The 12,912-nt window shown below is 46.4% G+C and overlaps 1 protein-coding gene across 4 annotated transcripts in view; it reads right to left on the bottom strand.

The window, feature by feature from the left end:
- Positions 1-11,502, bottom strand: part of PDGFD (platelet derived growth factor D) — a 142,194-nt gene extending 130,692 nt beyond the window's left edge. For 2 of the 4 annotated variants that reach the window (XM_064718434.1, XM_064718446.1), the window contains exon 1: positions 10,931-11,502. In XM_064718434.1, coding sequence (XP_064574504.1) covers positions 10,931-11,060 — 130 coding nt within the window. In that variant the 5' untranslated portion in view covers positions 11,061-11,502. The remainder of the gene's footprint in view (positions 1-10,930) is intronic. The other 2 variants (XM_064718427.1, XM_064718438.1) reach the window with 1 other exon arrangement.
- Positions 11,503-12,912: the final 1,410 nt, after the last annotated feature.

Raw genomic sequence — 12,912 nt, 5'->3', positions numbered from 1 at the left:
AGTCCTATCCCGGCAACAACCAACGATGAAGGCAGAGACCCCCCAAGTCCGGCTATCAAGAGCATTGTATACACTCAACTTCCTGAATTGCTCTTTTGACAGCCAAAACCCTCCGATAGTCCGACATTTTGGCAGTCACCAGCAGCTGCAGCCTAAAACCAAGCCACCAGTTCTTGTAAAAAATCCGGAGACCTAGCAGACAGAGAGCCCCTTTGACCTAGTAACCTGGGGGAGGAGATATGCCTGCGTGTCCACTCCCTCGAGTCCCAAGTGAGTACCATCTAAGTGAGTCAGGCCCTTCGTCCCGAAGCAAAAGATCAAGAAAGAAGCAGTACCACAAGTCCGGCAAGCATGTTGGCGTCGGCGGAAGAAACTATCCCATCAATCCTCCTCATTCTCTCCAGATCTCACTCCAGTTACTGAAGAACCCTCCCCTCCAGCTTCTCCTCCACCCCTTGATCTTTTATACCACCTTTCCTCCTTTTTCCCCCCAGCTCCAACCATTACCCCTCGTGAGTTTTACTTAAATTGGTTGTTTGGAGAGGAACCATATCTGTGAATCCTGCATACTTTTACAGCTCTCCTTTCATTTCAGTTTTATCTCCCCGAATGGTCTTCAAATTGACTACGCTAGCTCTCAATCCTTGTTTGTTGTTGACCGTACTGATGACCTGCAGATTCCTTCTGCCACCTGCGGAGCCGTGGGTCATCCCCCAGCCAAAAATCAACGTCTGGCGTGCCTTGGCCCAATCATTAAGACAGGACAGTATATGCCTCGACACCGGCGCAGCAGAAGACCCGATGTCGTCTTGCCTTGTGGGGATCCCTTTCTCCCCAGGCGAGTTCCCCCTTGCCTTCCAGTCTGCCCTTTCCCCCGTTTTGGCCCAGAGCCTAACTTTCCTCCCCGATTTTGAACCCAGTAATGCCTGGAGAAGCGGAGTAGCTAAGCTCAGTCCTGCGCCGTCCGAGCCCACAGAGCTGCATCTACTCGGTTCCGCCAACTCCTCAATTTGTTTTCAGTGTGAATATAGTTATGCCCCCATATATAAGAGCAGTGAGGTAGTCCGGCAGACAAAGAAGCAATATCAAGCGAGCCAGTGGTGCCGCGCTGTTCTAAAAATCATGAGCCCCACCTCTACCAAGCAGACCCCTTACGCCCTTCCCAGGGGAGTGTTCTTGATTTGTAGCGATCGAGTGTGAGCAGGCATCCCCTCTGGTCTGATCGGAAAGCCGTGCATATTTGGCCGGCTGACGCTGTTTACCCCCAACATCACCCAAATTATCAATTAGAAAAAGAATAACATCACATCCGAATTGACCAGATCTAAATGAGATCTTAAAGATCTCGCTGAAGATTGTGATGATAAAATTACCCATTAGTCTCATTCTAAATCCGTCGCCTTTACCATTTTATTGCCATGGTTATCAGTGGCGAAATCTCTGAGTGAATTGAGCCACCTGGAGTGTTAGGTGGTTAAACAAGCCAATTATACTTCAGCCGCGTTATACGACCTCCTTAAAGACGAAGAAATTACAAAGAAAGCAACGCTCCAAAACAGAGCAGCAATAGATTTTCCACTGCTGCTCCATCACCATCACTGTGAAGAGTTTGAAGGCCTCTGCTGTCTGAACCTGTCCTCTCGGGCCGAAGACGCCAGACACTCCATCAAAAAACTCCAAGACCTCGTCCATCAGGTCAAGCAAGAGACATCAGACTGGCTGAGAGACATATTCAAGGGTTGAGGCCTTAGCGAGTGGGCCAGTTCAGTGTTAGAATCAGTTTGTAAAGTAGTTTTGAGCTTGATTGTATTTTGCATTTTGATCATACTGATCCGTAGTTTGATCAAAAGACTAATAGCTAAAGCCACCTCAACGACTGTCAATCATGCCGCACTTCCTCTGGAGGAACATTTCGAGCTAAAGGACCTCTCCTCAGAAGCCAGAAGAGATTCAGATGAAGAGAGATCCACAGAGCTGCCTCAAGAACATAAGTGAGCTAGCGAACTCCAACTCGAAGAAAGCGAAGATTAGCAAGACAAGCCGCAGACACCTTCCTTTTGAGTTGCATAGACTGTCTAAAATTTTAATTTTATTTGATAAGAAACGGGGAGATGCTGTGGTGCGTTCTTAAGTTTGTTAGTTTGCTCCCCCCATTTTCTGTATTAAATGGTTTCTTCCTTTCCCAGGACCCTGTCAGTTAGGTTGCTATGGAAATGAAACTGCTCCTCCCCTGGTTTCTCTTATAAAGTGAAAGTGCCTCCTCCTTGGGCTCAGTCAATCACCCCTTTTCTCCTCCCAGGTTTCGAGAATTTTCTTTTCTCTGAGAGTTATGGTTGGCTGTAGCCCCGGAGCCCCTCCTATGATTTATAACAGTTAGTTACTTTAGTATATCAGTTATGTTTCGTACCTCCAAATATGTATTTCTATAGGATAGCCGGGTTTCCCTGCCTTCTTCCCCCCTTTTCCCTTAAAACCCTCTCCTGCCCCCTGTTCGGGGCCATTTGCTGGGTGTTTCCCCTCCTTGTTAGTTCCTCTGTAATAAACCGACAGTTTACCCCCAGCAAGTAGTCGCCTCCTAATTCGTCTCTCACCGCGCTGCTCCGAGCTATCACCCAGCTCAGCCCGAGGCCAAGACGCTGAGGAGAGCTGCTTTCTGATGCGCAGGGGCCCTGGCCTTTGCCCCTCACCAGATAGCCAGATTCCAGGGCCGTAGAGGCCCCCGCGCAGCTTTGTTCTGCATTTTTGCTACACAATCTGTAACTACATCAGTTACCCCTCCATCTCCATCAGTGCAAAGGATTTGTTTGGTTTGTATCAGTGTATGGACACTAACCAAACATCCTACCTTTGATACTGTACACAAGCCCCTCACTACACGAAAGAAAATGAGGGGCTGAGGTACGTCCAAAGAGAAACAAAACTCAGGAAGGGTCTGGAGCACAAACCTGACAGAGAGTGACCAAGGGAACTGGGGATGTTCTGCCAGGAGAAAAGGAGGTTCAGGGGGACCTTATCACTCTCTGCAACTCCCTGAAAGGAGGGGGTAGCCAGGTGGGGCTTGATCTCCCAAGTAAGCAGTAGGACAAGAGCAAGTGTCATTAAGCAACACCAGGTGAGATTTTGATTGGATGTTAAGAAAGATGTCTTCACTCTAAGAGTTTTCAAACACTGGAACAGGCTACCCAGGGAAGCATCTGAGTCACTACACCTAGGGGTACTTAGAAGTTGTGTATAGGTAGGTGACACTGAGGGATATAGTTCAGTGGTGGATTCAATCTTAGGGTCTTTTTCAAATTAAACATTTATATGAGTCTTTGATTGTATTACAAACTCATCGCTGAACTCCTATGCATTTTCTTTTATCTTGTATTAACTCATGTTAATACAACTGTGCGCCAGGCCTTACCACAAGAAGTGCTGATGGAAGTTTTGTCATTGATTTTAGTGCAACAAAAGTCAAGATGGCTATTTTTCAAGTTTTTCACGGACCTAGTGCTTAATAAATAGCATTAAAGAGTCTCAACATCATCAAGTCCCAAGGCACAGCAAGGCTACAACACATTGGCATGAAGTTTGAACAGACAGTAAAAGTGTGTCCTCCTCCACCATCTCCAACTACACAGAGCTCTAGTTGACAAAGCAGAAACATGGGATGTTGGCCTTCACAGCGTGGGATACAGATCAAAACAGAAACATGAAACTGAAGATTACTCAAGTACAGTAAGAAGCTCAAGATCATGGAGCATTTTTTCACTATCAAAAATATTAGAGCCAAACCAAAACTCCCAAGAGAAAGTATCTCCAGTTTCACACAAAACAGGACACTTCCTTAGCTTTGTAAACAGGAGACTGATTTGAAACAAACTGCCAAACTCTATGCAATCCAGTATTTAGGCTAAGAGAACATCACCAGAAGCAATGATAAAAGTGCTCTCTTTTATCCAAAATGTGGCGTAATGTAATCAACCTCACAGATACAATTGCAGGAATTTTGGAGGCAATTCTTGAATACAGCTTGAATCAACTGACTAAAAGATTACTACTAAATTTCCTGCATTAGTGGGCAAAGTCTTACTACAGTGAATGCCAACAAAGAGCCTTCATAGTATTTCTTAGGACTCCTTTAGTGTTCTGATGTCAAATCCCTGCAGGTGCACAGAAGCCAGAGCAAGCCAGGGCAGCCCTTCTATGGGGCTGCGATCATGCTAAAAACTTTTGAGAATTAAAATCATTGAGCTGGACTCAGTGATCATTCTTGATCACTTCCAACTAAACGTATTCTATGATTCTGTGATAGGTGAATATTTATTTTGCTGTATTAGAATATAAAATGAAAATTGTATTTATTCTGCAAATGCAGAGCTGGCAGAAGGGCTCACCAAGCTACATCCCACCATTTGCAAATAGTCCTAGCAAATCTGGAAGGTCCAGTTAACTGGAGGTCAGCAAATGTGACAACCATAAGAGCAATGTCATAGCACAGCTAGTCCACAGAGTGTCATCACGCAGAACATGCGTGACAACCAGAGGATCAGGCCCAGCAGCATGGCTGTAGGAAAGGCAGGTCCTGACTGACCAGCCTCATCTCCTTCTGTGACCAGGTGACCCACTCAGTGGAGGAGGGAAAGGCTCTGGATGTTGTCTGCCTGGACTTTATGTAATGGGCTTATCCTGACTGGACACCAAGTGCCCATCAAGTCTCTCTATCACTCCCCTTCTCAGTGGGACAAGGGAGGAAAAGTAATATACTAAGATGGAAAACAACTTGTAGCTTAAAATAAGGCACTTCACTAAACAAAAACAACAAAAAATTTGGTGTGTATAAACAAAGAGAAAAAAAGTTTATTCTCTACTTTCCATCAGGGGGTGATATCCAGCTACTTCCCAGGAAGCAAAGTTGCAGCACATGTAGTGATTGCTCTGGAAGGCAAACACTGTAAAATAACAAATATCCCCCATTCCTCCTCCCTCCTTTAGCTTTTATATCTGAGCTGATGTCATATGGTATGGAATACCCCTTTTGGTTAATTTGGACCTGAATTTGTGTCCCATCCCAGGATGTTTCGTACTCCCAGCCCCTTGAGAGGGGTAGAATATTAGAGACAGGCCTGATGCTGTGCCAGCACTGCTCAGCAGTAGCCACAACACTGCTGTGTCATCCACACCTTTCTATGTACCAATGCAAACCACAGCACTGTGAGGGCTGATGTGGGAAAATTAACTCCATCTCAGCCATTCCCAAGACACTTTAGTAAAGCTTCTGACACCATATCCCACAGAATTATCCTGCAGAAAACAGATGCTCATGGCTAGGAGAGGTGCATTGTTCCCTGCACAGAAGACTGCCCTATTATCCAGGTCCCGAGAGTGGTGCTGAATGGAGTTACATCCAGCTGGTGGCTGCTCACAAGTCAGTTCAACAGAGTTCAGTCCTGTTGAGTACTTTTATCGATACTCTGGATGAGAGGAGCGAGTGCACCCTCAGCAAGCCTGCAGATAAAAGCAAGTTAGGCAGGAGTGTTGGTTTGCTGCAGGGTAGGAAGGCTCTGCAGAGGGATCTGGACAGGCTAGATGGATGGCCCAAGGCCAATTGTAAGAGTGCTGAGTAAACAGCTGGGCTTGATGGTCTTGGAGGTCTCTTCCGACCTTAACAATTCTATGATTCCTAATTTTGCAAATACTTGGTACCCTCGGCTCATAAAAAATACAGAATTATTTTTACTCACCTCATTTACATATAAGGTATTCCACCTTTCTTATTACACTGTCCTGTGTGACTTGAATCCCTTGACTTCAGCAGAATTATGAAGATGGTCAAAGTTAAGCACATGATGAATACTACTGCACTAATGATCTCCTGTGAATTTTCTATTTATACTGACTCCTAGATGATTTATGAAACACAACATCTCTGTGGCAAAACAGTGGAAAAGAACTCCCAACGTTATTTTAGATATTCAGCACTGTTCAGTTTCTACAAATCAGAGCAATACAACTATTAAGTTTTCTCTTCCAGCCCTTTAAGAATTAGCTGGCCTAATTCAGTTTCACAGTAATACTTAAAAAAGCCCCAAATGAAAACCAGGAAGTTTCAAGACACTGAAGAATTTATAGTGACTTACACTATGATATACATCTGCCTGATAAAACATATTTCAAGTTCCTTTAGAGAATTCCTCTATGCTGCTTGCTGCTGAGTCAGGGTTGGAATTCTCATGCAATATGCTTTGATATTTCAGTCCAAACTGTTAATTATACAGATAAGAGACATCATCAAAGTCAGTTAATTGTAGACCTAAGTGCATTACTGCAGGGAGATCAGTAAGGCTTTTTTTTTTTTTTTTCAAACTGATGAAGCCTGGAATACATATTTCTATACAAAAACTAGAAAAAAGGAAATAAAGCCTGTAAAAACCAATTTATTTTGGCCATTTTACAGTTAACAAAATTTTATGTTACCAGAGTTCTCTAAAAAAATGTATACAAGCCTATTATAAAATAACTCAGTAAGTGCATTCCAAAAGTGATGTTCTAGACCGCTAGTGATACCAGAGACACTTCATAAAATCATAGAAACATACAATCATAGAGTCATGGAATGCCTTGGGTTGAAGGGAACCTTGAGGGTCATCTAGTTCCAATCCCCCTGCCATGAGCAAGAACACTTTGCACTAGGCCAGCTTGATGAAATCCCTTGAACACCTCTCTGGGCAACCACATCTGGCCCCACCACATCCACAGAAAAGAATTTCTCCTAATGCCACAGAATCATAAGATGGCTTGGGTTGGAAGGGACCTTAAAGCATCTAATCTAAACCTATCCTCTTTAAAAAACCAACCAAACAACAGAAAACAACACAATCTTCATCCCATACACTTAACATTTGTTTGGTGAGAGAATACCGCCCAAATTACCATACGCTTTTCCCTGCGATTTGGCATCAGCCAATACAGGGAAGAAGAGAGTAGAGTTAATGGCATACATCCATTTGGACCAGGCCTTAAAGAGCCAAAGCTGTGGGCAGTTATCCAGAATTGTAAAGTACAGTTTCTTCTTTGTATTTTGGTGGTACACAAGCAAAGCAAAGTTTGAAAATTCCAGGTTTTTTTGGATTCATAATGAAAACCACAAGAGCGTGGAATCTTATCATGAGTCATCTGATGTTATGGTTTCAAATCCACATCAGAAGATACTGATTCCATGGCTTTCAGTTGTTTATACACTGAAATGACCTGACACTATGCTGTCTGTTCTGTTCTGTCTTTTCTTTGAACTCTGGAGTTTGAAGTTTAAAGTATGTATGGTGATGCTTAGTCTGAAGATACAGACTAGGCATACTTCCCTATACTAAACAGATGTTTATTCAATAACTGATAAGAAAAAGTATGTGATGTTTCAGTTAGACATTATATAGTAAATAATATTATTTAGCACTTTTTGTCTTCTACTTTTCATCTCTGAGTACACATCAACAACCAAAACAGGAGAAACAAAATACCAGACTTCTTGTAATTAGGTAGTATTACCTGCACACTGCAAACTGGGAAACTGAGTCAAAATAGCACAATGGAAGCATCTGGAAGACCTCTGTGTTATTCTGATGAACTTCAAAGTACTTAGCTTAATAGCATTAATAAACACTCTAAGTGAATACCTGTACTTGTGCTATAAATGTCTCTGGCACCTCCAGGACACTTTAAAAAATTGATTAGTGCTACACTGGACTGCTGAGTCATCAATGACTGTCCTTCAACTACGACAAGAGGATGTCTGGTAAGCAAGTTATTTATATTCTTAATATCTTCAGCAGAAAGTACTGTCTGGTTAGGTTTGGTAGTCATTAAACAGCAATTTCTGTATGAGCTGCCCTCCTCCATAGATTTCTTATCAGATCAACTTCAGTCTTAAGTTAGAGCAATTACAAATAGGCCAACTTCTTTTAGTCTGAAAGAAGAAAGGTAATACTGAATCATGCACACTACAAAGGTTTGTTTTGGCCAGAAGCAAGACCAAGCCTCCATATTAAACTCTGTGTATGCAGCACCACTAAGTTATCCCACTTGGAACTGGAACTCAAAGGGTTGCTTTTTTTTAATTAAAATGTGCAGGTGGTCTTGAACTTCCCAAGATATTTCTTGAAGCTGAATAGGCCTCATTTTCTCTTCTCTTTTAATTTCAAAATCTAATAATCATGATCATTAACCCAGAGCACAATATTAAACTACTTTTTATCTTTGCTATGTGTTTTGAGAGAGACTGTTGAAACACATTTACCCCAATGTACTGCATGTTCTCAGATCCCATTCTGTATTGTCATATCTGCAAATATTTACAAAGCAAAAAATATTGTCTGACTCAGCAACACAACTCACATGTCTTTCATGCTGTTCCATATAATTGCTTCAGACCAAAACAACACAAAAACACCACTGCGAATTACAAAAGACAGAAATACTATTAGTGGCCTACAGCCAACTGTGGTCTAAGCATTTGCTTGTGAGCCCGTCACACGCATGCAACATTTGGAATACTGCTCAAAACCTCTGGCTGTACAAATATAGACCTTCAGTCAAGGAACTCAAGCAACAGTTTCATTTGAGTAAAATCAGGGAGATCAGCAGCTGATCTGCTTTACACGTTGCAACACCACACCAGAACAAACCATCCTTTGCAGAGAAAATTCCCAAGACAGGGAGAGAAGAGAGCAAGGCAGCAGCATGCTAGGGGTCTGCACTTCAGTGAAGTCTGTGACCTCTTCAGAACCTCCGTAACATCCACTCAGGAATTGCAGAAGTGTCTGACTTTGGTATGGGCACATCCACTGCAGACTGCAAGGCCCACATGTCCCAGCAAAGATGAAAAGTAGGATGTAATTACACATATATCTGCCACCTTCCAACAGCCCCAGTGTTAGTCCACCTGGTACCCACAAAGATCAACCACTATAAGTTGCCTCTGGTAATTTTAAAGGTGCAAAGCTTAATCAAATTGTTAAATTATCACAACTAGAAAGACAGCAATTAACTAGTCATTTCAAAGGCTTGTTCTCTGAAAAGTAATTTCACCATTGGAAGTCTTCTGAAGAGTAAAACACCCATCACACTTCCATTAATATGAAAACTTTATTTACATTAGGGGTTTGTGACTTCTTCATTGACTATACAGGAATGATCAGAATAATACACATTTTGATGTTCTAAGTACGTAAGTTTTCAATGAAAAAGCTTGTTTGAAATTTGAGTTGGATGGAAGCTTGCTTAGATATATTCAGAGATGGTTTCAGTTCTTCTATGAAGATGGCAGGCTAAAAAGTCATGAAACTTGATAAAACACAGAATAATTTTAAAGAATTAAACAGAAATAACAAAAATGTACTTTTATTGCAAACACGTACTTTTTATTTCTTTAATGAGATTAAATTTGACTACTGTATCAGAAAGAACTGCAATTCTACCCTGCTTCCTGAATCAACATTTCCATTGTAAGAAAAAAATCCTCCACCTTCTCTAAGTTCTTTCAGTGACTAGGAAAGGAATGAAAAATATTATTAATTCAATATGGCTCCAAACTTTAAACAAAAACATCTTCCTAAATACACTGTATACCAATTACATGCATTGTATACATGCTGGAAAATAAACACTGGCAAATACAGTCTTGGAAATGGCTCAAGGGCCTGCGTTTTTGAAAAGACTTTATAAAATATATAACTGCTGTCAACTGGAAGATGTTAACTTCAAGACTGATGTTAACGCTCTCCATTTGCAAGGAGAACATCCTGCATGCCGTCGTCGAAGGTGGTGCACGGCAATGTGCAAAAGCAAGTTCTCCCACGTGGGGCTGGAACATTCCAGGCTGCTCCCTGGCCAAAGGCCCATCACTTCCCAAACTGAAAGTCCAATGCTGAAATTCACCTCTAGAGTGAATTTCACTATTTCTCTATGCAGTCTTCCCGTTCGCTCCCCGTGGGGCCACGGCACACGACCACGTTCACGGGAGGCACCTGCGTCCCGCACTGCCGCTATGCAGACCCCGGCAGCACCTCGGCTGTCCAGGACATCCCCTGCCGGCAGCTCCCGGAGGGAACCGCAGCGGAGCTCAGGCTGAAAACACCCTTCCCACGCTGTCCGAGACCCGCTGCCGCCCTGAGGGGCGCGCACCATCCCCGGCCAGCACAAGGGACGAAGCCAGTCCTGGTGGGGCAGTGCCCAGAGAAGCACCAAGCCCTGGGCTCAGACCCTCCGGCGAGGAAATCCCCTAACCCGGCGAGCAGCACGCCGACAGCTCTTAGAGCAGTCGAAGGCGGCGAGGCTGTGGCAGGGCTGGGAAATGATCCCGCTCCCGCCAGGGAGCTCTGGGGCGACGGCAGCGCCCCCGACACACCGCGCCTGAGAGCCCCCGCAGCGGCGCCGGTGCGGCCGGAGCCGCCACGAAGCGGCCGCTCGCCCCGCTCTGCCCCGCCGCCGGCACATCACGGGGACACGGGCCCAGGGGTGCCGAGGGACGCCCGGCGGGGCCCTCCTGGGCAGCCGGGACCGAGCACTCCGCGTTGTCTGCCCCCCCCCCGCCGAAGCCCGGACGGGACGCTGGGGATACCGCCGACTCCCCGGAGACCTCCGAGAAGTTGCCCCGAGAAGTCTGGGACGGCCCGGAGGTGCAGCCGCCGGGCAGAGTCGCCCCCTCATCCCACACCTCCCTCCTGCCACCTAGCCACACGCTCCCGGACCGGCCGCCGGGACCGGAGCCGGGGGACCGACCCCATGACCTGGCTGAGCCCCCCGGGACGGGACCCCCCCGGACCGACCCCAGTCGCCCTCTGGGCAAGCGGCCCTCGCTCCTGGGACAGGGCAGCGGCAGCCCCGAGGCGCGCTTAAGGGCTACCCCAGCAAAAGCAGTCCTTCGGAATAAATAAAGCAGCAGGACACCTACCATCTCGCCTGATGTTGGAAGCCCGCAGGGCTTTTATAGATCCGCTCTGGGCAGGGGCGGTGGTGCCCTGACGGCTGCAGAAGTTCGCACAGACGACGGCGTAGAGCAGGAGGAGGATGAGTAGTTGCATTGGGACCAGCTGCGAGCGGGACCGTGTCTCTGCGAAGAAACGGGCTCTCCTCTCCCGCCGAGGGTGCTTCCCTCGCTCGTGTTCTCTTCCCCCTTACCGGACTTTTTGATTGTTGCGGGTTGCTTGCGTGTTTGGGGGAGTTGTATGTAGGGGGCAAAAAGGCACAATCCCCGTAAAAAAAGCTCAAAACCCCGGAGCACTCGAGGCAGCGGTCAGCGCCGCCGCGCTACTCTCCGAGCTGCCTCAAAACTTCCTGCATGCTGAACTCTCGGCTGCCCTTCTGGGCCGGCCAAACTCGGCAGAGGTGCGCAGCGCCCGGGCCGGGACCGCCGCCCACTCCCCTCGCCCAGCACGGCCGTGCCCCGGGAGCAGGCGGGGGCTGCCGCAGCCGCGCTCCCCCGCGGCCGCCGCCGGGCTGCACCGCGCCTCGAACCGCCCCCGCCCGCCGCAGGAGCCGCCGGAGCCGGGGTCTGCAGCGCCGGGAGCGCCCCGCTCTGCGCGCCGGGGGAGGAAAGGGGGCCCGCGGGAAGGGGGCGGGAGCGGTGCCCGGGCCCTCCCTTGAGCTGCCGGCCGCGCCGTCCCTACTCCGGGCAAAGAGTGGCAGGAGGGATGGTGCGAGGGCTGTCCCCGGTGCGGAGTGAACGCTGCCGGCGGCTGGATAGGACGGGAGCCGTGTGCCAAGGGCTCTCCGCCAGCACAGGGGCCGCGCACCCGGCGGTCCCGTCACCCTCGGGCCCGCGGTGGCCGCGTAAAAGTCATCGCTGGGCCGAATGCCTCAAATCTCCGAGCTGTGCCAGGGCTGGTGGGAAGGCTTAGTGGGACAACTGGGGAATAATCCGCAGTTGTCCCTGGGAGAAATATATGGGCTTCTCCTGTCATGCCAAGCACTGTCCAAAGCTTTTCATAAAAAGTTAGTTCTTACTAATTTAGACTCTCATTAAATTGGGTCTGGCATTAAAATATTGTATTACTGCCTGGAAGAGTTTAGGTCTAAACTCTAGGGTATGTGAGGGTTCTAATCAGATTGCTAGTTTAATATTCTCTTTCTTCCCATTAGTTGCAATGAAAATAATCAAAAGGAAGATGCAAAAAAACCCCAAAGAAAAAAAAAAGAACCTGCTCAGGTTTTAACAGTTCTCTAATAAATTTTTCCCTACTCAGTTTATTTCTTACAACATTCTATGCAGTCTTAGCCAGTCTAACAGACGGTTATATGCTGCCAGATCTTTAACAACATGAAACATACGTCATTAGCAGAAGAATGTCAATATGGTGCTGTATCAGGAGTCTTGGACGAGTCCTGCTACACTGTGAGTTCTGCCTCTGGCTGTGTGAAGCATTTTCTCCAAGAGCATGCTAGGATGACAATGGGACTGAAACATCTTGTATGTCTTAGGAAACCAGTAGGGTGCAATTCTGTTATGCATAATTCATGCTCCTTTATCCCTTTCATGTTCCCCAAAACTGACAGCGAACCTAATCCTGCTCCCATGTGGTAGATAATGGAAAGACTCCAACAGTGCTTCATTTGTGAGCAGATGTGACTATATTTTAGGTGCCCATTTCAGGGGGGAACTAGTGAACAGAGGGAAGGTGGCCAATTCAATCATCCTAATAGAAACAGAATGTGAAATAGAGGACACAGAATGAATGAGTATGGGGGAGCCTGTGAGATGTTCTCTCTTCATCCAGTCAATGGGTCTGCCTCTCCAGTTACCTTACAAGGTAAATGCCAGAAAATGCCAATAGAATCCCTGCTCCCCAACTCTCTTCTGACATTTACCACAACTTGTCTTGCCTTTCTTAGTGCCTTCAGGCTCTCCTTCTCTTTTAGATTCGGGATGCTGGAATC

Source organism: Zonotrichia leucophrys, chromosome 1, assembly GCF_028769735.1.
Source record: "Zonotrichia leucophrys gambelii isolate GWCS_2022_RI chromosome 1, RI_Zleu_2.0, whole genome shotgun sequence".
Taxonomy (NCBI): domain Eukaryota; kingdom Metazoa; phylum Chordata; class Aves; order Passeriformes; family Passerellidae; genus Zonotrichia; species Zonotrichia leucophrys.
Note: the sequence above shows the minus strand (reverse complement) of the source record. Positions and strands in the feature narration are given on the sequence as shown.